Source organism: Heterodontus francisci, chromosome 2, assembly GCF_036365525.1.
Source record: "Heterodontus francisci isolate sHetFra1 chromosome 2, sHetFra1.hap1, whole genome shotgun sequence".
Lineage (NCBI taxonomy): Eukaryota > Metazoa > Chordata > Chondrichthyes > Heterodontiformes > Heterodontidae > Heterodontus > Heterodontus francisci.
In genome coordinates, this window is record NC_090372.1 from 163031149 (window position 1) to 163055654 (window position 24506).

Here is a 24506-nt window from a genome sequence, read left to right on the forward strand (position 1 = left end):
CAATTACCTTTAATTTCCTTGCCTGGTCCCATGTGCTTTTCCTGAAATCTTCACCCACTGAGGAAACCACTACAGCTCCCCTGCTTAGACCACAGTAAAAATTGCAAATGGGTTTACTTGACATCTCAGAACACAGATCTGCATATCCAAAGAAGGGGCAGGATTTTGCGTTTTGGGTCAGGACCCCGACGTTGGCATCAAAAGTGGGCTCCAAACCTACACCATGTCAGGAGCAGTCACCTGACATGGATTTGTCTGGGTTGGCATCCAATTAAATATGGCGGGCGGACTCTTGAAGATGGAGGGCCAATAGGAAGCCCTCCAGCACAGAAGAAGCAGGAGCCATTGCAGGTACAGGAGAAAGAGGGTGCCTCCATCTTGTGGTGCCCTCTCAGCAAAATATTTGATATAAAAATGGCCACAGCTGCTGGACCATCATTGTAGATGGGCGGCCCACCCACAGGGTGGCCTGTGGTCGCAGCTGTAGCCAGATAGATGAGGGGGGGCACAAAGTCTTCCTGGAGCACTGGACCCGTGGTCTGTTGCTGGGGGGGCCTCCTCCAGACAGCTGCTGTGCTCCCAATGCCGCAGGGGGGGTGCCCACAGGCTAACTGAAAAATTCCTATCGGCCTCTGATTTCTGGCCTTAATTGGCCTACCCGTGCTTGAGGGCCTCCAGGAGAATGGCTCAGGGTAGGATGGTGCTGGTAAACTGGCAGGGCAGCTGGCAGCGTGAAATTATGTGTCCACCTGCCTCCATTTCTACCCCCATATGGGGGCAAATTTCTTGCCCAAAGACTCTGCTGGCATCAGCCCTTGCTGCCTGCACAGAAGAGTAGGTTAGAATTGAATACAGCGGGATCCAAGTGGGATGTCGACGAGTAAGTCACCTGACCAATTATTACTGCCCACCTGCCTGGTACAGTTAAGATCATCTCTTCAGTTTCAGAAAGCCCCAGAATTATTCCACCCAAATTCTACTCTTGTTGCTCTACTATGTTTGTACAACAGCAGATGCTGTATCTAGTGTTGTGTGAACTTTTTCCAACACATTTCTTTTTAATTCTAGTGTTTAATAAATTAGTTGCAGCAGCGACACCAGTGACAGTAACAACTATGTCATCATATTCTGGATTATATGGTTGGCTCCTTTTCTGTTTTAATACAATAAAATGCTTTGTAAAATCTTCATTAAGATAACACTACCCTCTTAATTACTTTACAGACTCTTCAGTCAGAAACTGACTAGTTAGTTTGTCCCAATATCAAATTACAGGCTGGTGTACCAGTGCAGTGAAATATCTTAAACAGAAACTCCCTAGCACTTCCCTTCATGCTTTCCCCAGTGTGTACATTGCAAACTTAATGTTGATTAATTTCATGGCATCTCTTATATTTGTTCTTAAATTGATATATGAGGCATCGGATCTAACAGGAAATATTTCATTTGCCTATTTCAGATGATCAATTTTTAAACCTCTCGATCCATAGCTGCAACTTCAATGTCACTTTCAGGACGTAAATTTAACTCTGATTGAATTGTTGCTGCTGAATAAATGAGCAAGAATTGAACAACTGCCTGCAGATAAAATTAGTTTAACTGCAAGCAGCTTTGGTTTTTAAAACATACAAACCTAAGAAACACCGGCTTTGAAATTATGCTGAGAAAATAGTGGCATACATTTAATATATTCATATGAAATTCCTCTGTCTGTGCATTGACTGCATATTTTACATAGATTATCATTTCTATCATGTTTTAGGATGTTTAGACCAATTTTTCACAGAAAGAATTTGGAAAAGAAAATTATTTTAAAATGTCTTTTTTTTAAAAAGCTAAGTAGTAAAGTGTATTCACACAAGTCATTAATTAATAAAGGCACTGAAACAATAGGTGGCTAAAATTAAAATAAGCTAAGCTTTGATGTTGCTTCCTCAAAGATGGTAAATGATAAACAATTCATTACCCAATCTCTACCTCTCACACCCGTTGGAACAAAATGCAAATGACAAGTACAGGCATGATGGGCTGAATGGCCTCCTCCTGTGCTGGCACAGCCCCTCTCCCTCCTCAATTGAAGCATTTACTCTTTTACCTTTTCCTCCCTGATCATAACAACCACCACCTATATTTATATAATGCCTTTAACATAATAAAACATCCCAAGGCACCTCACATGGAGCAACATAAGGAGATATTAGGGCAGATGGCCAAAAGCTTGGTCAAAGAGAGAGGTTTTAAGGAGTGATTTAAAGGAAGAAAGAGAAGTCGAGTTGGAGAGGTTTAGGGAGGGAGATCCAGAGCTTAGGCCTAGGTAACTGAAGGCACAGCCACCAATGGTGAAGCAATTAAAATAGGACATGCTCAAGAGGCCAAAATTAGATGAGCTCAGATAGCTCAGAGGGTTGCTTGACTGGGAGCCAATGGAAGTCAGGGAATACAGTGGTGATGGGTGAACAGGACTTGGCGCGAGTAAGACACGGACAGCAGAGTTTTGGATGACTTCAAGTTTACAGAAGGTAGAATGTGGGAGGCCAGCCAGGATTGCATTGGAATAGTCTAAAGGTAATAAAGGCATGAATGAGGGATTCAACAGCAGAGATGAGGCAGGGCCGAAGTTGGGCAATGTTACAGAGGTGGAAATTGGTGGTCTTATTAATGAAGTAGATATGTGGTGTTACAAAATTGCTTCTATTTCCTTTGTAAAATATGTTTCAAGAATTTATATTTGAATTATGGACACGGATTCATATGGAATTTTAAAGAGATTGCTGAACTTTGTGGGTTTTTTAAAAAAGCAGCTATCAGAAGGTTCCTGGTTTTGGCTAGTAAACATGTCTTACTGGAAGGCACCTGTTTTCAAATAAAAACCCAGCATGGGTTGTTTTGACTTGGAGAGATGTTTAGAAAGAAGTGACCAGTTAACTTTTTGACCTGCTAGGAGTCCACCAGCCCATATTTCTCTTGAAAAGAAATCCTGCATCTTTGAAGAAATCCTGCATCAAATGTGTGATAACTAAAATCTTGTTGCTGATTCCTGCTGTAAGACCCTGTTTTGGAGCCTTCTGTAGCTGCATCTCTTGGAAAGCCTACCCAAACTGAACATCAACATCACCTGGAAAGAACTGTTCTAGGAAGATCCCATTGACAGTCATCAACGCCTTTGGGACACCTCACTGAAACTAAGGACATTTTTCCATACCTTCTTTTCAGCCTAAGTGTTTTTTTTTTATTCCTTCTATTTCTTTGTAACAGCTGTAAACAAAAATCCCTTTTTCCCCCCAGTTAACTGGTTGTCTATGTGTGTGTGTGTCTGTGAGGGATAGGATAAATAAGGGCTTTAATATTTCCACTTGTGTGTATGTTTTACTTCATTATTGGTTAAAACTTGGTTTATAATAAACTGATAATTTTTTTTGTTTATTAAAGAAACCTAATTGATGTGCTTTATTCTGGCGAAAATAGAGTATCTGATTGACTGTTTCGGTAAGTGGGAAAATTTAAAAAGATGTTGTGACCTGTGGAGAAGTGGGACTGAATTAACAGTGCACTCCTCCCGCTTCAGTCATAACAGTGGTCTGAAGCTCATCTTGGGGTCAAATATAACACCAAGTTTGCAAACAGTCTGGTTTAGTCTCAGACAGTTGCCAGGGAGAGAAGAAAGAGCCGGAATTTTACCTTAGGCAGACGGGAGCTAGAAAAGTCGGTGGCGGACCCGCTCTGCCTCGCCTGGGGATCCGACCTGTATTTTGCAGGTACCTGGGCTTCAACTGGTGTGAGATGGGACTGCCACCCACTTGAGGTAGGAAGTCCCGCCTAATAGAGCTGCTGGCCAATCAGGGGCTCATCGGGGTGGCATAAAAGCCCAGTCATGGAGTCAGTAGCTGGGAACAGAGTTTGGAGCAGGGACCAAAGACAATGGCTTCAGTATTCCCAATATTTTATGGGAGGACATTTCTGCTTCAGTACTAGATGTTGGATAAGCAGCCTGATAATTTAGCAACAGTCGAGGAGTCAAGAGATGTGGTGAAAGAATTTATGCTGGCACCCCACCACTTTCCCCGCAGTTCAATTTACCACTTTTGCTTGCTCCATTTCATTCAAGTAGGTGTTCTTCTCCCTGCCAGTTGAAGAAGAGATTCTTCCTCCCATTCTCCTCTGTTCAAACTGGTTTGCTCCTATCCACTGAAAAATCAGAGACTGTTTCTCCTCCTGGGCCACCCCGCCCCAATCACATGGAGGAGGCGGGCTGTCCGTCCCCGGCAATGGCATCAGCTGCCTGTGCACAGGCGCTGACGCCATTTTTAAAGCGCTGTTAGCCCTACCGGCTTATTTAAATATTTAAAGATAGATCTAATTACATTTTAAAAAATAAATTTCTTTTGCCCCTCTCCCACCCCTCACAATAACAATTACACAAAAACACTTACCTCTTCCATCTGACCTTCCACCACAAACTGGACAAACTTTAAACTGCAACCCTTCCCACCATCCCCTGCACCCATGATGTTAATTTGACCCCCCCACCCACACTGATAAACTTACCTCTCCCCCCACCCACCCCACCCCCACCAGTGTTGTGCCTCGTTTCCTCAGACGGTGATCCGAAGGCACAGGAGTGCCGGCCACTGGCCAAAGATCACAGCAGGACATCAGGAGGCGACGTAAGTTCATTGGTCCCGTCGCCCAGCGGTGGAGCGGGTGCCATGGTGCCTCACTGCCACCAGGAGGATCGGGCCCTGCCGCATCGAAGTCTGTGGCGGGCTTCATCCGGAGGCATCTTCAGGCCCCCCACCATGGATCCGACATCGAGGGCTCCTTAAAATCCAGCCTTTTGTGTAAGGGAAGGATTGCGCTCAATTCTACTTTATCCCTTCTAAAATAGCCAACACTCACTATCATGGCTTAGAGAAACACAATTTGATCCACTCTATGTGTTATGAAGAAACTGCTGTGTGTGGATACAGCAAAATCTACGGGCCACAATAATATCCTGGCTGTAGTGCTGAAGACTTGTGCTCCAGAATTAGCCATGTCTCTAGCCAAGCTGCTTCAGTACATCAGCAACACTGCCATTTATCTCACAAAGTGGAAAATTGCCCAGGAGGCTCTACTTAGCATAGCATACAAGGCTATGGGCCAAGTGCTGGAAAATGGGTTTAGAATAGATAGGTGCTTGTTGGCTGGCACGGACATGATGGGCCGAAGGGCCTTTTTCTGTGCTGTATAACTCTAGGATCTATGACTCTATGACTTAGATATGCAACAACAGATGTGTTTCCACATGTCAGACTTCCCCGAGGCAGTAAAATAAAAGCAAAATACTGTGGATGCTGGAAATCTGAAATAAAAACAAGAAATGCTGGAACCACTCAGCAGGTCTGGCAGCATCTGTGGAAAGAGAAGCAGAATTAACGTTTCGGGTCAGTGACCCTTCTTCGGAACCTGCTTCTCTTTCCACAGATGCTGCCAGACCTGTTCAGTGGTTCCAGCATTTCTTGTTTTTATTCCCTGAGGCAGTGCATGGTTATGGGCAGAGATTAGAGGAGTCCATTCAACTCATGTGCATCACCATGGCTCAGGGCTTTGAGTTCATGAGCTCCTCCAATGAGAGCGTGGACAACCTCATGGAGAGCCATATGCGGCAGCTCTCAGAGTGCATGCAGGGACTGCTCACTGACAGTCACAGAATGCATGATACACTATGTAGCCTGGACTGATCAGTTGTGCTGATGGCCCAGACATGCTTGGAGTGGATGCCAGTTACGCACCAACTGGTGCTCCCCTCCAGACATCTGGAGTGCCAGACAAGGGCTGAGGCAGTCACCGAGGAGGATGAGAATGCCACCCCTCACAGGGTACAATCATAATCATCAGCCTCCTTGGCCCCTCTGACTGAGGGCCCATCTGTGCAGCAGGGCCCAGTAATGGATGCTGTCCCTGCAATGTGCACAACAAGGAGGTCCGCCATATGCATCTTAGCCAAGGCAGAGACAAACGAGCAGGCTGTCCCCACCTGCTCCGAGGCCACAAGGGAAGCACTGTGTGGAAGTGGCCAAGAGCAGAGGCCACCACATTGGTCAGAGCACTGAATGGGTCACTGGGGTGTCTTCTACCTGTAACTGTGCACTTTTCGTCTTTATGATCACCATGTAAATATTGACACCTGGGCCAGAATTTTATCATCCCCTTGGTGACAGGCTGGGAGGCGAAGAAGCTGGCAATATTGTGGGGGACGGCGGGGGAGGGGGGGGGTGCATGCCCAAATCTTCTCGCCATGCCATTTTGTCAGTGGTAGGAAAGCTGGCAGATGTGCCGCCTGCCGAGAGCCCACTTGAGCCACTTAAGTAGCCAATTAAGAGCCTCCATGAGCATTTTGGCAGCACTGGTGGGGGGTAGGGCGTGGCCGTCACCGTGTAGGGAGATGGTCCAGTGCAACCTGACGTGCTGGGGGTGTCCCTCCGTTCTGGGCACGCCAGCCTCAGCGACCCCACTCCCCACCCTGATTGCCGAGGCCTGCCTCCCGCCAACATCACCAGACCCCACTTACCACTTTTTGGGGGTGCACAAACATCGATGCACCCTCATCCTGCAGGTGCAGCCTCAGCAATGGTCACCCCTATTCTTAATAGGGATGGCAGGTCTGGCACAAGCCACATAACTGGCTACCGCTGGGAATAGACCTCACCGGGTGCCACCACTGGCCGAAGTAGACTCGCCTCCCACTTTTGGCCCCAGTGGCGGGACTTCAGCCGCCATGGGAAAATGAAGCCAGACGTGTGAGCATCCTTTTAAATAGCGTGAGGAAGGATAGGTATGGTGATGGTGAATCCTCTGGGTAGCTGTGTATACTGCAAACCAGCTGCACATCGAGGGAGTGGATGTCCTTCCCATTGATGAATCTCACTGGCCAGTTACTGGGGCCTTGATGGCCACATGGGTGCAATCAATGATGCCCTACACGTGGGGGAATGCAGCGATGGAGGTTAAACCCACTGCCTTTGCGCGTGCGAGGCAGTGTCTGTCTGGAACTGAACGTACAGTCCAGCTGTCACAAATAGGGCACCAGTAACCTGCAAGATGCAGTGGTGTGCTGTTGTTTGCAAGATACAATCAGGGTCTGCTCCTAATCCTTGGAAGAAGCCAGAAGCAAAGAAGTTCAAGGCCACAGTGATTTTGATGGCTACTGGCAGTGCATGGTGAGCTGCTTTTCAGTCATCTCGAGATAGCTCCTTCTTCGCCGTTAGACCCTATGATGAGAGTATGGCCTCCATTGCCATCCTGCCCGTTGCCCCTCTCCTCTGCCCTCCTAATTCCCAAGGCTCTGGTCTTCCTGTGGAGGATGTTGCTCCTCATCGCCACTGGACCCAAAATCTGAGTGTCATGCCCCCATTGCCAGTTGCTGCCTTCCTTGTGCTCAGGTAGCGCCCCCAATTGTGTTTGGCAGTCTTTCCCCCTCCTCTTACGGCCCCCATGACGCCAACAGGGTGACAACCCCCTGAACTGCCTGAGTGCTTACTGACCACTCTCCCACAACCTGTGCCAAATGGCACCTGTGTGCCAATGGCTGAGTCCCCCTCTGTGCCGTTGACCCTTTCTTGGGGCCCACCTAATTCCCTGGGCCGACCATGACTAGCTGTCTGCTGTGTGCCCGCCTCCAAGCACCTGGTCTGTCCCAGACACCGCGTGAAGCCCATATGCCCCGTGAAAATCTGAACATGCCCCTCAAAGAGCTCGCAATGCGTTCTTCACCAATCTTAATTGCTGTGGTTAATTGATCAGGTGGGATCTCAGCGCTGCTCTGTAGCTGCTCAGGTGAAACTTGCCAGCACCGGGAATGGCGCCAGGAAAACAGCATGCCAGCTGGCGTGTGTAGTTTCAAACACATCCCACCTTCATTCCAGCCCCCGATGGAAATTCAGCCCCATGGCTTTTTCAACAGTACTTCCCAAACCCTTGACCTCTACCATCTAGAATGACAAGGACAGCAGCAGCAAAGGAACACCACCACCTTCAGGTTCCTCTTTCTAGGTCACACACCACTCTGACTTGGAAACATATTGCTGTTCCTTCACTGTCTTTGGCTCAAAATCCCTCCCAACAGGACTGTAGGAGTATCTTCACCACATGGACTACAGCAGTTCAAGAATGTGACTCACCACCACTTTCTCAAAGGGCGTTAGTGATGGGAAATAAATGCTATCCTTGCCAGTGACAATCACATCCCATAAATAAATACATATTTTTAATGGGCTCTTAAGTAAGGCAATAAAGGAAGTGTGTTGTGCATGAAATTATACTTTAAAAAAGAAGTGGACAAATTCAGAAGCAAAGAGAAAATTAATTAAAACTATGTGGACCTCAAAGTTTGTAAAACTAGAAAGAAAGATTTACATTTATGTAGCACCTTTCACGACCTTTGGACATCCTAAAACATTTTAAACCAACTAAGTATTTTTGAAGCACAGTCCCATAAAGAGCAATTAGGAAATAACCAGATCATCTGTTTTAGTGATGTTGAGGGATAAATACTGGCCACAATACCAGAGAGAAGTCTCCTGCTCTTCTTTGAAACAGTGCCATAGGTTGCTTTGTGCCCACCCAGGTAGGCACATAGCAGGGTGGGGGAAGCTGAATTTTCGCTCCGAGTGTGCCAGTTTCCTGGTACCATCCCACCTCTAGACCATTTTCCTGAGGGCAAGACGGGGGTTGGAAGGACTATCCGGCCACAAGTGGCATGTAGCCAATTAAGGGAAATTAAAGGCCTATTAAGGACTATTTTCCATTCGCCTGTGGGCCCCCTGAGGCATTGGGAATAGGCCAGCTGTCTGGAGGTGGCCTCCTGGCGACAGACTGGGGTCCAGCACTCCAGGCAGGCTTTGAGGCACTCCCTATCTGCTTGTCCACAGGCTGCCCCATGGAAGGGCTTCCCCTCTGCAATGGTGGCCTGGCTGCTCAGTCCATTTCTTAATTTAAAAGTTTAAAAAATTGCAGAGAGGTCACCTCAAGCTGAAGGCACCCTGTCCCTCCCTTACCTGAATTGCAGCTGGCTGCTGCTCCTTCTGAGCTGGAGGGCCAATTGGAGGTCCTCCAGCTTTGAGACTGCTTAATTGGGTAGCGAGCGTGCTCTCTGGTCACTAATTGGCCAAGCGGGGAAAATCACTGCCGGGTGACTCTTTCCCACATAGTGCAAGCCTCTGACCCCCCATTTGACCCCAACGCAAAACCCCAAATCCTGCCCAGGGTCTCAGTTTAACATCTCATCCAAAAGACAGCACCTCTGATAGTACAGCACTCCCTCAGTGCTGCACTAGAGTGTCAGCCTAAATCTCTGGAGTGGGACTTGAACCCACAATCTTCTAACTCAGAGAAGAAAGTGCTGCCAACTGAGAGCCAGCTGACATGCATATTATCATTGATAATACAAACAGTTAACTCAAGCAGAACATAGATGATGATTCATTTCCTCACTGGTAAATCAGATGCAAAAAATGAAAATCATTCAACATTAGCCAATACGTTCACAAAAAAACAGGAAACTGATAATGGTCATAGCAAGAGTCTTACATACATGGTTCCTGGGCTTGAATGATCCAGCTACAGTTCTGATTGTTTGAATAGTTGTTGGGATAGAGAGGTGATGTGATAGCTCCACCAATATCATCCGTAATAATATAGGACCCACATGCTGTAAACAAAACATAATGTGAAAGTAGGCTTTTCTGGGTGAAGTTATGTAAATCCTCTAAAATAAAAGTTTCAATTGGACTTGCCTTGACTAAACTGAGCTCTGAATCCCCTGTGCTCTTTACTGCTTTGTGAGCGGAAACGTACATAGATTACATTGTGAGTAGAGGTGATCCCTCCTGGAATTAAACCATCACACAGTTTTCCCAACATAGGGGCTGCTTCATCCAAGCCATCATAAACCTACAAGAGAAGAGATAACAATTGCAGCGGTTAGAATGGATTATGAAGAATGGCAGTCAGAACATTATAGGCCAATTTAATAACTTGCTCTTCACCTTAGGCTTTCTATATTGTTCCAACCAAGCTTAATGCAAGCTTCACCAACAGCAAGCCTCCTGGACCCATTAGAGCACTCTGGTCTAAAAGTTAACATCAGCAACTTCAGATCCTAGCTACGTCCCCTATTATCTTGCTTATTTCTTCAGTTTGGAGATGAGGGGGTTGATTTCAACTACAGACAGAGAACATGTGGGCAGCATGCAGAGTGCACCTGCTACCCGCCTACCTTGCTAGCGTGAGGCCCAAGCCATTTTGTGGCTTGGATCTCATTGGCATGCTGCCAATGAGCCATGGACTCCAACAGGTACCCTATGGCAGCTCACTGGTCATGCGTAAGTGGGAAATCAGCTGGATCCCATGTGGATCCTGATGGGTGAGGCAATCCCAGGCACTCTTGGATGGGCCATCAGTGGTCAGAGAGTTGTTGTGTGATCAGGAGGAGCACCCCTGTTCCTATTGGCCCCCAACAAAAAAATCTTTAACATTTCCTGAGCTTTTTCTTGAGCAGCTTTTAGTGGTTCCTGGTTAGGCCACTTTGCACCTGCTTAAAAATAGGCAGAGTATGTGTGGTGCAGCTTCTGCCCATTTATACCTCAAATTTGCAACTAAGATCCTACGCACATGATAAGATCCCAATTTTCATATTATAAATGGACTTCAGCTTAACATAGGTGAGCCCTACCCAAGATGGTGGCTGCTGAAGCAGCAGTGTAAACAGGGCAGAAAGTGACTCAATGCCATTTGCAGGCAGCTACTACCCCGTTTACATCAGGTAGAGGGAGTAAAATCAGCTTTTTTTTGTATGTCTTTGCATTTCCATTGTCTTATTTAGCTATTTTCATAACTTTGTTCTTCTAATGTCTTTTTATTCCCTCACTAAGATAATCTTTGCAATTCACTGACCAGTATTCTACTCTTTTCAAGTTTTCTAGAGAAAAAAAGGATGCCATTTAAACTTGTTAGCTCACTGTCTGTGACAGAACTCAGATTCCTTGGCTTTACCTGCTGATTCCCCCATCTCTTTCATTTTACTCATTCCTATCGAAAGACATTTATAACTTACAGTTTCCAGCTCTGATGAAGGATCTTTACAGAAGCTGAGAGAGCTGCACTCTCCATGCAGCACTTTTTGTTTTCCATTTAGATTTCAAATATATGAGGCTTTTGTTTTCTTTTTATACAATCAATGTTTTATCATTTTAACTACACTCATATCTGAAAAGTTTAAAATGAATAGCCTAGTTTTAGAACACCCATGCTGTTCAGCACGATCCTTTCTTTGCAGCATTTTGAATTTTGCCTGAATGGGAATTTGTTGACATATTTCTTCTAATGTTTTTGACTCAAAGTTAATGCGGCAGACATGAAATCCAGACTGATTGCTATGGAGATTGGAATGTTGGATCGCTGCACTGGATCGTAGACCTATGAAAATATGAATCCATGACTATGTTGTTGGGGATGAGAGCCACAAGTTTAATTAAAGGAAATGCGGTGAGCTGGTTTCGGTTATTTGGACTTTAGGCCCTTTGTATTAACAGCAGAGCCCTGCAGGATTAGAGTGACCAGCTTTCTGACATGGAATGTATAAAGGGGAGAGTGATTTTGAAAGGTTGAAGTACGATCAAAAATCCTGTAAAATATAAAAGTGCCCAGAGCCAAAAGTAGAGAAGTAAAAATGCTAACAGCAGCTCATAAGAAGTATTAACACTGGAGGCAAGATGATTACTATTTGTAGAACAGCAATGATAAAACTGAATGTTACTAAGCATCAGTTTTCATGTAAAGTTAAGATAAATTTGATTTCCTCCACATGGAATACAATGAGTTAAACATGTTAGATATTTGGAGGGGAATCTGAGGCAATATAATTTAAATCACAGTAAATCAACACACACTTCGTTGTCTCCTTTCTAAACACCAAGTGCATATTATTTTTCCAGAATTTAAATGTCAATCAATTAGAATCAAAGTTTGTAATCACATTAATTGTCAAAGATGGACATCATTTGAACAAGTGGTAAAGGAAAGTAGACCAAAAAGAAGGGTGAAAATTGCATATGTTTCAATAAAACTAGCTGTGACACAGCACAATGAAGCTTAGCAAAAGATTTCACAGGCTCAGCCAGCAATGTAAGTAAATCCACCCGAACCTCATTGCAGCTTTTAAGTGGATTTCTAACAAGACAAAACTAATTTTCAAAACTACTCACAATTTTTAAAATTGGAATATTGAGCTTGCCTCAGAAATGTGAAAGTGACCAAAAAAGGGTGCTTGTATTTGCTTTTCAATAGACTCCATAATAGGACTGCAGAGGCCCAGCAAGAGGAAAGCTGCAACCTTTAACCTTGAACTAAAATACCACACAGATTGCCGCTAGCAATTTTAGCTCAGTGTGTTTTCCCTTCCTCTACGTACTGTGGAAGCCACTGAGTGACTGGTGGCAGGTGGGAAGATTTTTAATGGGCCAGGAGTGGATCTATGTCCGGTGCCATTCAATATCGCGTGAGCATCGCGTGTATATCTTACAGGCATATGAAAACGGCATTGGGATTTTAAGAACATAAGGCCCTAATTTGCATATTCAAGTAGGCCTGCTCCAGGCGGGCACTTCTTGCCTATTTCCTGGCATGCTCCAAAATTGCAGTGGTTGAACATCGGTAAAAACTGGCTGGTAATTTGTGTCCCACAATTTTAGAGTCACTACGGCCCTCTTCCTGCCTGGAAACAAATTTGAAACTGCTCCCAGTGACTTAGTATTAACTACAACAAAGGATAATATACTGGGAACCAGATGTTTCCTTTTAGATATTTGAAAGCTCTTGGTTGAATCTACTGGATAATTTGCAGAGTAGTAAGAGTGGAAATACATAATCACAGAATTGTTACAGTGCAGGAGGCGGTGACTCGGCCCATCGTGACCGCACCAGCTCTCCAAAAGAGCAATTCATTTCGTGTCATTCCCCTGCCTTCTCCCCATAACCCGACACATTCTTCCTTTTCATATAACTTTTGAATGCTTCAATTGAACCTGCCTCCAACACACTCTCAGGCAGCGCATTCCAGACCTTAACCACTCGCTGCGTGAAGAAGTTTTTCCTCATGTCGCTTTTGCTTCTCTTACCCATTACTTTAAATCTGTGCCCTCTCATTCTCGATCCTTTCATGAGTGGGAACAGTTTCTCCCTATCTACACTGTCTACAAATCACTACTGGATGAATGTAGCCATTTGTTTTAATTCACTGTTTAAGTAGTTCTGCTCTTTGATGAAGTGATTAATAATTACAATAGCATATCCTGCCACGGTAACAAGGAAGACGTTTTTTGGGTGATGATCTCAGAAATTACTCAGATGTCGCATTTTACTGGGAACAATGTCTGGTGTCTAAGTCTGAAAAAGGGAGGCAAAGGCCATTTTTGCACTAGTGGAGTGCAGCTCCATCACAGACCTGTGAAAATGTGCATCTATGACTAGGTCATTAGATTACAGCCCTTAGTTCAATTAAGGTAAGTTCAGTGAGGCTGAAGCACTGAAGATCAACTGCTTTTTAACATTATTGTGAGATGGACAATCTATTTGGAGACTGATTTTAGGCGACCTTTTTTTTTCATTAAATGTTAAATATTTAAGACTTAGTAAATAATTAATTGCAACAGCCAAAAAAAGAGACAATCCAAGATTCTGCACATGCGGAGTTGCTGATCCTATCATGACATCGAGGATGGGGAGGTACAGAACCCGGGGAATGAAGAAACGCTGATGGGCGAGTCAATCCATGTCACGCACATTTACCTCCTAGTGGTCAGTTCTGGGACTGCACAGGTGAAGGCAGGTCACTTGGTCATCATTATGATTTTGATATATACCTACCAGCACATATTGTATTGTGAATTACGTAGTGACAAGGCAGCTCTAAAGCATGTCTAGATATGAACAGGATTCTGGACTGTCAGTTGCTCAACTATTACTATTATAGTGTGGCAGTATTACGCTACGGCAGATGAAATTTAAGGCTGAGAAGTGTGAAGTGATACATTTTGGTAGGAAGAATGAGGAGATACAATATAAACTAAAGGGTAAAATTCTAAAGGGGTGCAGGAACCGAGAGACCTGGGGGTATCCGTGAACAAAATTGTTGAAGGTGACACGGCAGATTGAGAAAGTAGTTAAAAAGGCATATGGGATCCTGTGGTTTATAAATAAAGGCGTAGAGTACGAAAGCAAGGAAATTATGGTGAACCTGTATAAAACACTGGTTCAGCCTCAACTGCAGTATTGTGTCCAATTCTGGGCACCACACTTTAGGAAGGATGTGACGGCATTGAGAGGGTGCAGAAAAGATTTCCGAGAATGATTACAGGGATAAGTTACATGGATAGATTGGACAAGATGGGGGGTTGCTCTCCTTAGTGAAGCGAAGCTTGAGAGGAGATTTGATAGGTGCTCAAAATTATGAGGGACCTAGACAGAGTGAATAGAGAAATATTGTTCCTACCGGTGGAAGGTTTGAGAACCAGAGGACACCGATTTAAGGTAATTGGCAAAAGAACTGAAGGCGATATGAGGAAAAACTTTTCTATGCCGTGAATGGTTATGGAATGCACCGCCTGAAAGGGTGATTTAGGCAGATTCAATTGTGGCCTTCAAAAGAGAATTGAATAAGCACCTGAAGGGAAAACAATTGCAGAGGAGTGGGACAAGCTAAATTGCTCTTGCAGAAAGCCAGCATATGCTCAACAGGCTGAATGGCCTCCTGTGCTGTAACCATATTATGATTTTGATAATCTTGACCTTTAAATGTACATTACTAGCATATGGAAATCCATACTAATAAATAACCCTGTGTACACTCCTACAAACACAGTGTAATTAAAATATACAGTAGCTTCACAAAGTTTCTAACTGTAAACATTTGAAAACATGTTTTTAAAAGAAGAAAAGGCAAAGAAAAAAGGTGCAAATAAAATATGTAAGATTTAATTATGCTTATCAAAGTGAAGGACAGCTTTTACATCTCATAACTGTCAACTAACTAGATTTTCTTAGAGTCAAATATTAGCAGGTTAACTGTTTCACCAACTAGCATCAATCATGTAGATGCTCAGAATGACGTTCCATTTTGCTGTTGTGAAAATATGCCATTAATTATTATTAAGATACTTTCATGTTCTTTTATATTTCTATCAGCACAAAAATTCCCAAGCAAATTAGCAACAACCTTAGCTGCTAGTTACTGTTAATTATTTCAAGAAAGTCAAAAAAAACATAGAAACACAGAAAATAGGATTAGGAGTAGGCCATTCGGCCCTTCGAGCCTGCTCCGCCATTCATTTTCATCATGGCTAATCATCCAACTCAGTAATCTGTTCCCGCCTTCCCCCCATATCCTTTGATCCCTTTCACCCCAAGAGCTATATCTAACTCCTTCTTGAAAACATACAATGTTTTGGCCTCAACTGCTTTCTGTGGTAGTGAATTCCACAGGCTCACCACTCTCTGGGTGAAGAAATTTCTCCTCATCTCAGTCCTGAAAGGTTTACCCTGTAACCTTAGACTATGACCCCTGATTCTGGACTCCCCCACCATCAGGAACATCCTTCCTGCATCTACCCTGTCAAGTCCTGTTAGAATTTTAAAGGTTTCTATGAGATCCCCCCTCACTCTTACGAACTCCAGCAAATATAATCCTAACCGACTCAATTTCTTCTCATATGTCAGTCCTGCCATCCCAGGAATCAGTCTGGTAAACCTTTGCTGCACTCCCTCCATAGCAAGAACATCCTCCCTCAGATAAGGAGACCAAAACTGCACACAATATTCCAGGTGTGGCCTCACCAAGGCCCTGTATAATTGCAGCAAGACATCCCTGCTCCTGTACTCGAATCCTCTCGCTATGAAAGCCAACATACTATTTGCCTTTTTTACCGCCTGTTGCACCTGCATGCTTACCTTCAGTGACTTGTGTACAAGAACACCCAGGTCTCGCTGCATATTCCCCTCTCTCAGTTTATAGCTGTTCAGATAATAATCTGCCTTCCTATTTTTGCTACCAAAGTGGATAACCTCACATTTATCCACATTATACTGCGTCTGCCATGCATTAGCCCACTCACTCAACTTGTCCGAATCACCCTGAAGCCTCTCTGCATACTCCTCACAACTCACCCTCCCACCCAGTTTCGTGTCATCTGCAAATTTAGAGATATAACATTTAATTCCCTCATCTAAATCATTAATATATATTGTGAATAGCTGGGGTCCTAGCACCGATCCCTGCAGTGCCCCACTAGTCACTGCCTGCCATTCGGAAAAAAACTCGTTTATTCCTACTCTTTGTCTCCTGTCTGCCAACCAATTTACATATTTACATGAATAACATGTATGTTATTCACAAAATGCCAAGGAGATAAGAAACAATCCATGAAAGGTAGATAAAGCTAACACAAACATGTTTTACTGTGGTGAGCAGAACTTGCTCAAACCTAATTGTAGATTCATAGCAGTCGGGGTAAAATTGTAAAAAGGCTGCTGAATGAACATGTGTTTTTAATTCTTAAACCTCCATTCTAGTCTGGCCTTAATTAGTACAATGGCCATTCTCACAGACCACATTTCCTTTCATTTACATGCAGGAAACCCCATACATCTGGTGCATGTATATTTAAACTGATCTACCCAGTTCTCCTTCATCCTTTTTGTCAACTACTCAGACACTCTCTGCAGTTGTGCTAGCGACATGATTCAACAATAGTGAAACAGCAGAAGGATTCAAGAAAACTACTTCATCAACCTTATAATATTCTAGATTTCAAATTCATATAGCGGCATTGTATGTGTACTGATACTTTGGAATAATTAAAATAAAATCAGTAACTCTGTATTTTTGTTTTAATGAACAGGATGCTGCAGAGTGAAGAACAGGGCTCATTTTCCACTTGGATGTATAATTAAAGCTTTGCTTAAATACAGGCTTAGAGGATGCAGCCTCCATAAAAAGGAAGTTTCACTGGAAATGATTAAGTCTCAGTGGGTCTGCAGTTAATCTCCATCTTTGGCCTGCAAGTTTGCAGCACAGGTATTTCCATTAGAAAACGCTGGAAAGGCTTAGTTTTAAAGAAAATCTACAAGACACTAATGAGAAACTGGAATATTAACCCATTTGTGCCAAATTGAGAGTGCAAAGTGTGATTAGGTTTTCTGAATTCATTCCAAATACAGCTCCAACAGCAATTAATGAGTAACATTTTATACAATGTCCTGAGCAATATAAGATTGGGTCTACTTGGCACTAGTTTCAACTGTTGCAAGCTAATTGCTGCATCATGTGATCAAATTCCTCACTGGAACAATTGCTGTGTTCTGGGGATCAACGCTGACACTTTTATTTTTGTTTTTTCTGGGTTGATTTTGAGGAATGCCAGTGTTGGGATTTAGTACATTTTGCCATCTTTTGTACCTCATGTCAGCATCAAGTAATCCCTGGTCAGGTATAACAGGGAACTAAAGTTCCCCTGCTCTGCAGAAACAATAGAGGAGAGTTTCTGTTTCAGCCCTCTGGGCAAATGTCGGGTAATTCCACACCTCAACCCATGATTTTTTTGACCATTAATGGGCCGAGAACATGAAAGCAGAAACTTCCAGCCCATGTGCCTTAACTTGAGAAGAATTGCAACAAATGAGTTAAGGCATTCTTAACCCAGTCCTCAATTAGCACAAACTGGCAGTGTAAAAACACCCGAAATTCAACATTATATTGACAATCTCATGAGAGAGACCATAATGTTGGCTGATGTAGAAAACTGAAAAGTTCACACTGGCTCAGCAGTGCATGCTTTTCTGAAGTGGGAGTTGAAGCACAATACTGAGACAGCATACAGGGAGCTTTACTTTGCATTTGACACTTCACAAAATAATCAGTGATGAAACTGGGTATTCAAAACAGAAGCATTAAATTCTCCAGTATCCGTCTTCGTACTGAGAAAAGCATTCATAGAAAATGCTGTTTAAAACCCTCTAACCTCCTGTATCTAAAGATGAGCTGACTCCTTTTGTTATGTTTGTGGATTAAGAAAGGGATTTACTGGTTTAACAGTCATTCACCTACTTCACACAGCTACGCTCATGATTTCCATTTGAGGCCAAGCATATAATGAATCAATTATGCATATGACAAGTATCAGGTTGCATAGTCACAATGGAGAGAAACGGAGCATGCACAGTTAAAATAAAATCCCTAGTGAAATCTGATGTACAATTTAGCATTGACATCAGAATCGGTGCAGGGTCTTTAGGAGGTAAATGTGTACCCATGAAAGAGGACTGGGAGAACCTTCTAAATTGAAATAGTATGTAAATATTAATATAGATCCATAAATATTGTACTGATTTTCTAATAATAACAAATTTTCGAATAATAACTGGATCCATGGGAAACCCCTCGAACTGTATCGTTAATATTCTCAATTGCTGTAAATGTAAAACTGTAATTGACATGACAATTGTGAAACGGAAGGGTTGGGAAGAAACTCATGACAGTATTGAAGGAAACTGATCTCCCTTGCAATGTTTGTATTTTTTGGTGCTGTTTTGAAACTGTTTGGCAATGTAATTTTTACAGATTTTTATGAATAATGTATATTTTGGAAATAAAAAAAAAATTCTAATAATAACCTAACCTTTTAAAATATTGTTCCCGAAATCCTTTAATAAAGTTCTTTTTCAAGCAACTACCTAATTTGCTTTTAAAATAAGTTACGGATTTAATCATTTTTTCTGACTTACAGCTACATAGTCAGAATCACATGATTGATGATGTTCAAGGTCGAAGTCAATGAAGTCAAGCAGGATGCGGTAATGGTTATCCACAGTGATGACCCAGGAACAATCTACATTATTGCCATAAGGACTGGGATAGTTTGGTGAGTGGAATTCTCCTTTGGGAGCTGTAAAAATTCCACCACAACCTGAAAGCAAAAGAGAAAAAGCATTTTTATGTGGAAATGAAAAACAACTTTCAAGCTAAACCTCGTATTCTAGCAAGTTACTTGGGGAGGGGTGGCCATTAAGGTAGGCCAACACCCCTTCCCCTCCCACCCCAAATCATATACTTAAAAATAAAATGAGATTAATACTAGTGATTAATCATGACTATATTAATGGTCCAGATTTTGGGGTCAGCAGTGAACAAAAGGTACTTGCCTTTCATTGCACTTACGCTTGCCCACAGACATTTGTGGCCCTTGCGCACTGCGATTTGCAGTAATTAGAGAGCCAAAACAGCGCAGTGCAGTGCCCTCTACAAGGGACTGTAACTTGTATGAACAAGGCAAGCAAATGGCATGTCTCCTCAACCAATCAGATTGAAGAATCCTTACTGAGCTATGCAGTCCGCAAAATTCAGCTCCGCACCGCCGCTGGTGCCGGAGCTACAGAAGCCTGGAGCTCATAAAACGGCAGTCATATAGCTTCTAGCTTGGCCACATGGTGTGCCATGATTGTAAAAGCACTAGCCATGCATGCACTGCAAGCATGCAGAGTGGGCAGATTGTAGATTGTGACATCAAACAGCATCTAACACTGATTTGCCAGATATCACAGGTCCTGTAATGCTCTCTCTGAAACACTCCCAGCTGAATGTGCGTTCAGTTGCATAAGGGACAACATCCGCCTCCCCCACTGTCTGCACCTCGTCACTGCCTGCACCCCGCTACCCCTCCCCCTCTCCCCACCCCACCATAGCTATTTAAAGGGATCACCATGGTACTTTCAGGTGAAGTGCTTTTGACTTTCTTTTGATGCTGCAGGATAATTAGAAATACTGTGTTCAGTGCCATTGAACAAGTTTGGAAAGGTTTTTCGATTCAGTAGGGAATGGTGCTGGACTATGACAAGGATATCAGAGGAATTTGAAGGCCTGTCAACAGAAAGCCTGCATTCACTAAAGGGGGGTACAGTTGTAGTCCCTTTGGGGCAGCAACACAACAGGTACTTGGAGCACAGGCAGCAGAGAGGGGAAGCTTTGCACAGAGGGAGGAGGATGAGGGCTCTCAACAGAAGGTCATATCCACTAAAGGTATTCAGGGAGCACTTCTCCTACCTCCACCTCAGCCAGAAGCAATGTCTGAGGTGTCCATGGTTCAACATTGACCAGAAACTGAACTGGAGTAGCCATATAAATACCGTGGCTACAAGAGCAGATCAGAGGTTAGGAATCCTGCCGCGAGTAACTCACCTCCTGACTCCCCAAAGCCTGTCCACCATCTACAGGGCACAAGTCAGGAGTGTGATGGAATACTCTCCATTTGCCTGGATGGGTGCAGCTCCAACAACACTCAAGAAGCTCAACACCATCCAGGACAAAGTGGCCCGCTTGATTGGCACCCCATCTACAAACATTCACTCCCTCCACCACCGACGCACAGTGGCAGCAGTGTGTACCGTATACAAGATGCACTGCAGCAACACACCAAGGCTCCTTCAACAGCACCTTCCAAACTCACGACCTCTATCAACTAGAAGGATAAGGGCAGCAGCTGCATGGGTGCATAGGAACACTACCACCTGCAAGTTCCCCTCCAAGCCACACACCATCTTGACATGGAACTATATCGCCATTCCTTCACTGTCGCTAGGTCAAAATCCTGGAACTCCCTTCCTAACAGCACTGTGGGTGTACCTACCTCACAGGGACAGCATCGGTTCAAGAAGGCAGCTCACCACCACCTTCTCAAGGGCAATTAGGAATGGACAGCATATGCTGGCATGGCCAGTAATGCCCACATCCCATGAACAAATAAAAATGTAAAAAAACAAGGAGATGAACTGTGCCACCTCCTGCAACCGGAGCTATAGCCACAGAGCAGCGAATGGACGGTGCACAATCGCCCTCAATTTCTATGCCAGTGGATCCGTCATAGTAGAAGCAGCCGATATTGCCAATATATCCCAGTTTGCATTGCTGCATCAGGGAGGTGATAGTTGCCTAGACAGCAGGAGAGAGAAATTCATAGTTTTCCCTCTTACCAGACAGAAGCAGGAGGAGTGAGCACATGGATTTCCAATGGTGCCGAGTGCCATCAACTGCAGCAGGTGGCTCTGCAGGCCCCACATATTAACTTCAACCACAAGGGCTACAACTCCCTGAATGTGTAGTTGATGAGGTGAAGAATCTGAATGTTAGGCATGAGACCTGATTGCTGAGTGGTGGGACTATGGTGCATTGAGCAGTAGAGTCATAGAGTTATACAGCACAAAAACAGGCACGTCGGCCCACCTTGTCCACGCCGGCCATCAAGCTTATCTATTCTAATCCCATTTTCCAGCACTTGGCCCATAACCTTGTATGCTATGGCATTTCAAGTGCTCATCTAAATACTTCTTAAATGTTGTGAGGGGTCCTGCCTCTACCACCCCTTCAGGCAATGTGTTCCAGATTCCAACCACCCTCTGGGTGAATTTTTTTTCCCTCAAATCCCCTCTAAACCTCCTGCCCCTTACCTTAAATCTATACCCCCGGTTACTGGCACCTCTGCTAAGGGAAAAAGTTTCTTCCTATCTACCCAATCTATGCCCCTCATAATTTTGTATACCTCTATCAGGTCCCCCCTCAGCCTTCTCTGCTCCAAGGAAAACAACCCTAGCCTATCCAGTATCTCTTCATAGCTGAAATGCTCCAGCCCAGGCAACATCCTGGTGAATCTTCTCTGCACCCTCTCTAGTGCAATCACATCCTTCCTATAATGTGGTGACCAGAACTGTATACAGTAATCCATGTGTGGCCTAACTAGCATTTTATACAGCTCCATCATAACCTCCCTGCTCTTATATTCTGTGCCTCGGCTAATAAAGGCAAGTATCCCATGTGCCTTCCTAATCACCTTATCTACCTGTGCTGCTGCCTTCAATGATCTATGGACAAGTACACCAAGGTCCCTCTGACCCTCTGTACTTCTTAAGGTCCTACCATCCATTGAATATTCCCTTGCCTTGTTAATCCTCCCAAAATGCATCACCTCACACTTCTCAGGATTAAATTCCATTTGCCACTGCTCTGCCCATCTTACCAGCCCATCTATATCATCCTGTAATCTAAGGTTTTCCTCCTCACTATTTACGATACCACCAATTTTTGTGTCATTTGCGAACTTCCTGATCATACCTCCTACATTCACATCTAAGTCATTAATGTACACTACAAACCGCAAGGGTCCCAGCACCGATCCCTGCAGTACACCACTGGTCACAGGCTTCCAATCATAAAAACAACCCTCGACCATCTCTCTCTGCCTCCTGCCGCTAAGCCAATTTTGGATTCCATTTGCCAAATTGCCCTGGATCCCATGGGCTCTTACCTTCTTGACCAATCTCCCTTGCGGGACCTTATCAAAAGCCTTACTGAAGTCCGTGTTGACTACATCGAGAGGGAGGTTGGTGGGGTGGGTAGGAGATGTCATTTGAAGATGCATTTGCTGACGTTTACCATTCGTGTGAGGTCATTGAACTTTTCCACCACTGCAGCCAGGTCTTTGCGGCCAGACGCCAAGAATTCACCACCCTGGCCATCTGCTCCCCTTCCCTTCTTATGATATGCCTTTGCCTTGAGGGCCTCCTGGCCCCCTGTGGAAACATGATCTGTCTCCTCCTCTCAACTTCCTCAACTCAGAGAACCTGGGAACCCTCTCTCTTTCTTGTTCATCCATTGGCAGTCATCGTCCTTCCCTCATAGACTTTCTGACACAGTTCCACCAGCAGCTGAAGCCTGAGTCTACCACCTCATTAAGAGGGGCAGGCTGCTTTTAAGAAGTGCAGGCTAGCTGTACGCCATGTTAGGTACACACGCACCTGGGCCCCCATCAATCGTGCAGCCAGTCATCAGCACATTTCACACTGGACTGCGTGCTGCAATCATGTTGATGAGTAGGCAGCACAAAGTTTGCATGCTGCCTGCCTCAACTCAACCAGACGTAGGGTAATCGCGCATCATGACGCCTGTGCCTGCTAATGGGCGTAATTGAATTTTTACCACACAGAGTCTAAAGCAAGAAGTGTAAGATAGAACATTTAATTCATTGTAAAATCATGTACTGAAAGTGAAATACAAAGCAGGAAAGAAAGATGTCACTAAGAGGAAGAGATATAAGAGAAAGAAAAAGTAAACATGAAATAAATTAAGTTTTTAAAATCTCCAACAATAATTAAAATCTGAAGGAATGAGACTGCACATTTTTAAAAGTAAATTTTCAGTGCCAGGAAAGTTATTTGGCAGTAATTAAGACTTATCACGCTGTTAAGAAATCACAATTGAATGGACAAGCCCCAACTTTTCCTGGCATGTTTAATAGGTTTTTTTTGGGTGAGTACAACTTCACGCCATTGCATGTATCTGAATGCTAAATCTTTGGGCAAGATACTGTTACAGCGAAGCTTGTGGAAGAACAAGGCAACTCGGACAGCAAATTCCTGATTTTCACATTTAACTGCATATTTGCAGATTCTGCAAGTTGCTGTCTGACTTACTCTTTACCAATGGTGAGCACTGATAGCATCACCATTTTTCTTAATGCAAAATCCAAGCTACTATCAGTCCAATTATTTCTAATTGTACACAATTCTCTCTTCATTTAAAACTTGCCAACTCCTTCAAAGAGTCTCCAACAGACAGTCCACATAGTGGAAGGATGTGGTTTATAATTACAGTTCCCCACACTGCAGTTCCCAACCTCAGTCATGCTTCTGTTGTGAGATAACAACCAGAATCTTGGTACTTCCTCATAGGGATATAAGGAGAATTAGATGGTTAGTCAGCCCAGATTTCTCTCATCTCATCTCCCAATGACAGACTGCAGAGCAGCAATTGTAGAGGCTTATGAGAAAATTGATAGCCCTTTCTCGTACCTGGGGAAGGTATATTGGAGATCTAAGAACAGCAAATAATAATAAAAAGCATTCTAAAGTTAAATCTTTAATTCCTACAATATCATGTAAATATTACAACTTAGATATATTTGTTGTGTTTTCATCAACAAACAGCTTCCAAAGATTAATTAAATTACTTCGCCATCACTGTTAATTGGCACAGGAATCTTTGTTGCTTCATATATTCCTTACAAATACAAGTTATATTTAAATTATTTGTTCCAATTGAGGGCATTTCTAATCTGTTGGTCTGTACTTCCTTGAATAAGTACATAATACTCTCCTTAACCAAAAGACCAAGTTTGTAGACATCCAATCCTGGATGAGCTGAAATTTCTTCCAATTAAACATAGAGAAGACTGAAGCCATTGTCTCAGTCTCCCACCACAAACTCTGTTCCCTAGCCACCAATTCTATGCCCCTCCCTGGCCACTGTCTCAGGCTGAACCAGACTCTTTGCAACCTCAGTGTCGTATTTGACCCTAAGGCAAGTTTCTAAACCCATATCCTCTCCATCACCAAGACCGATTACTTCCACCTCTGTAATAATGTCCATCATC

At 43.8% G+C, this 24506-nt stretch overlaps 1 protein-coding gene across 3 annotated transcripts in view; it reads right to left on the bottom strand.

Annotated features, from left to right (window-relative positions):
* cubn (cubilin (intrinsic factor-cobalamin receptor)) overlaps positions 1–24506 on the bottom strand; it is a 403204-nt gene that overhangs the window by 235883 nt on the left and 142815 nt on the right. For all 3 annotated transcript variants that reach the window (XM_068013312.1, XM_068013303.1, XM_068013322.1), the window contains exons 23-25: positions 18814–18995; positions 9774–9930; positions 9572–9688 (exon numbers count right to left, since the gene is read on the bottom strand). In XM_068013312.1, coding sequence (XP_067869413.1) covers positions 9572–9688; positions 9774–9930; positions 18814–18995 — 456 coding nt within the window. The remainder of the gene's footprint in view (positions 1–9571; positions 9689–9773; positions 9931–18813; positions 18996–24506) is intronic.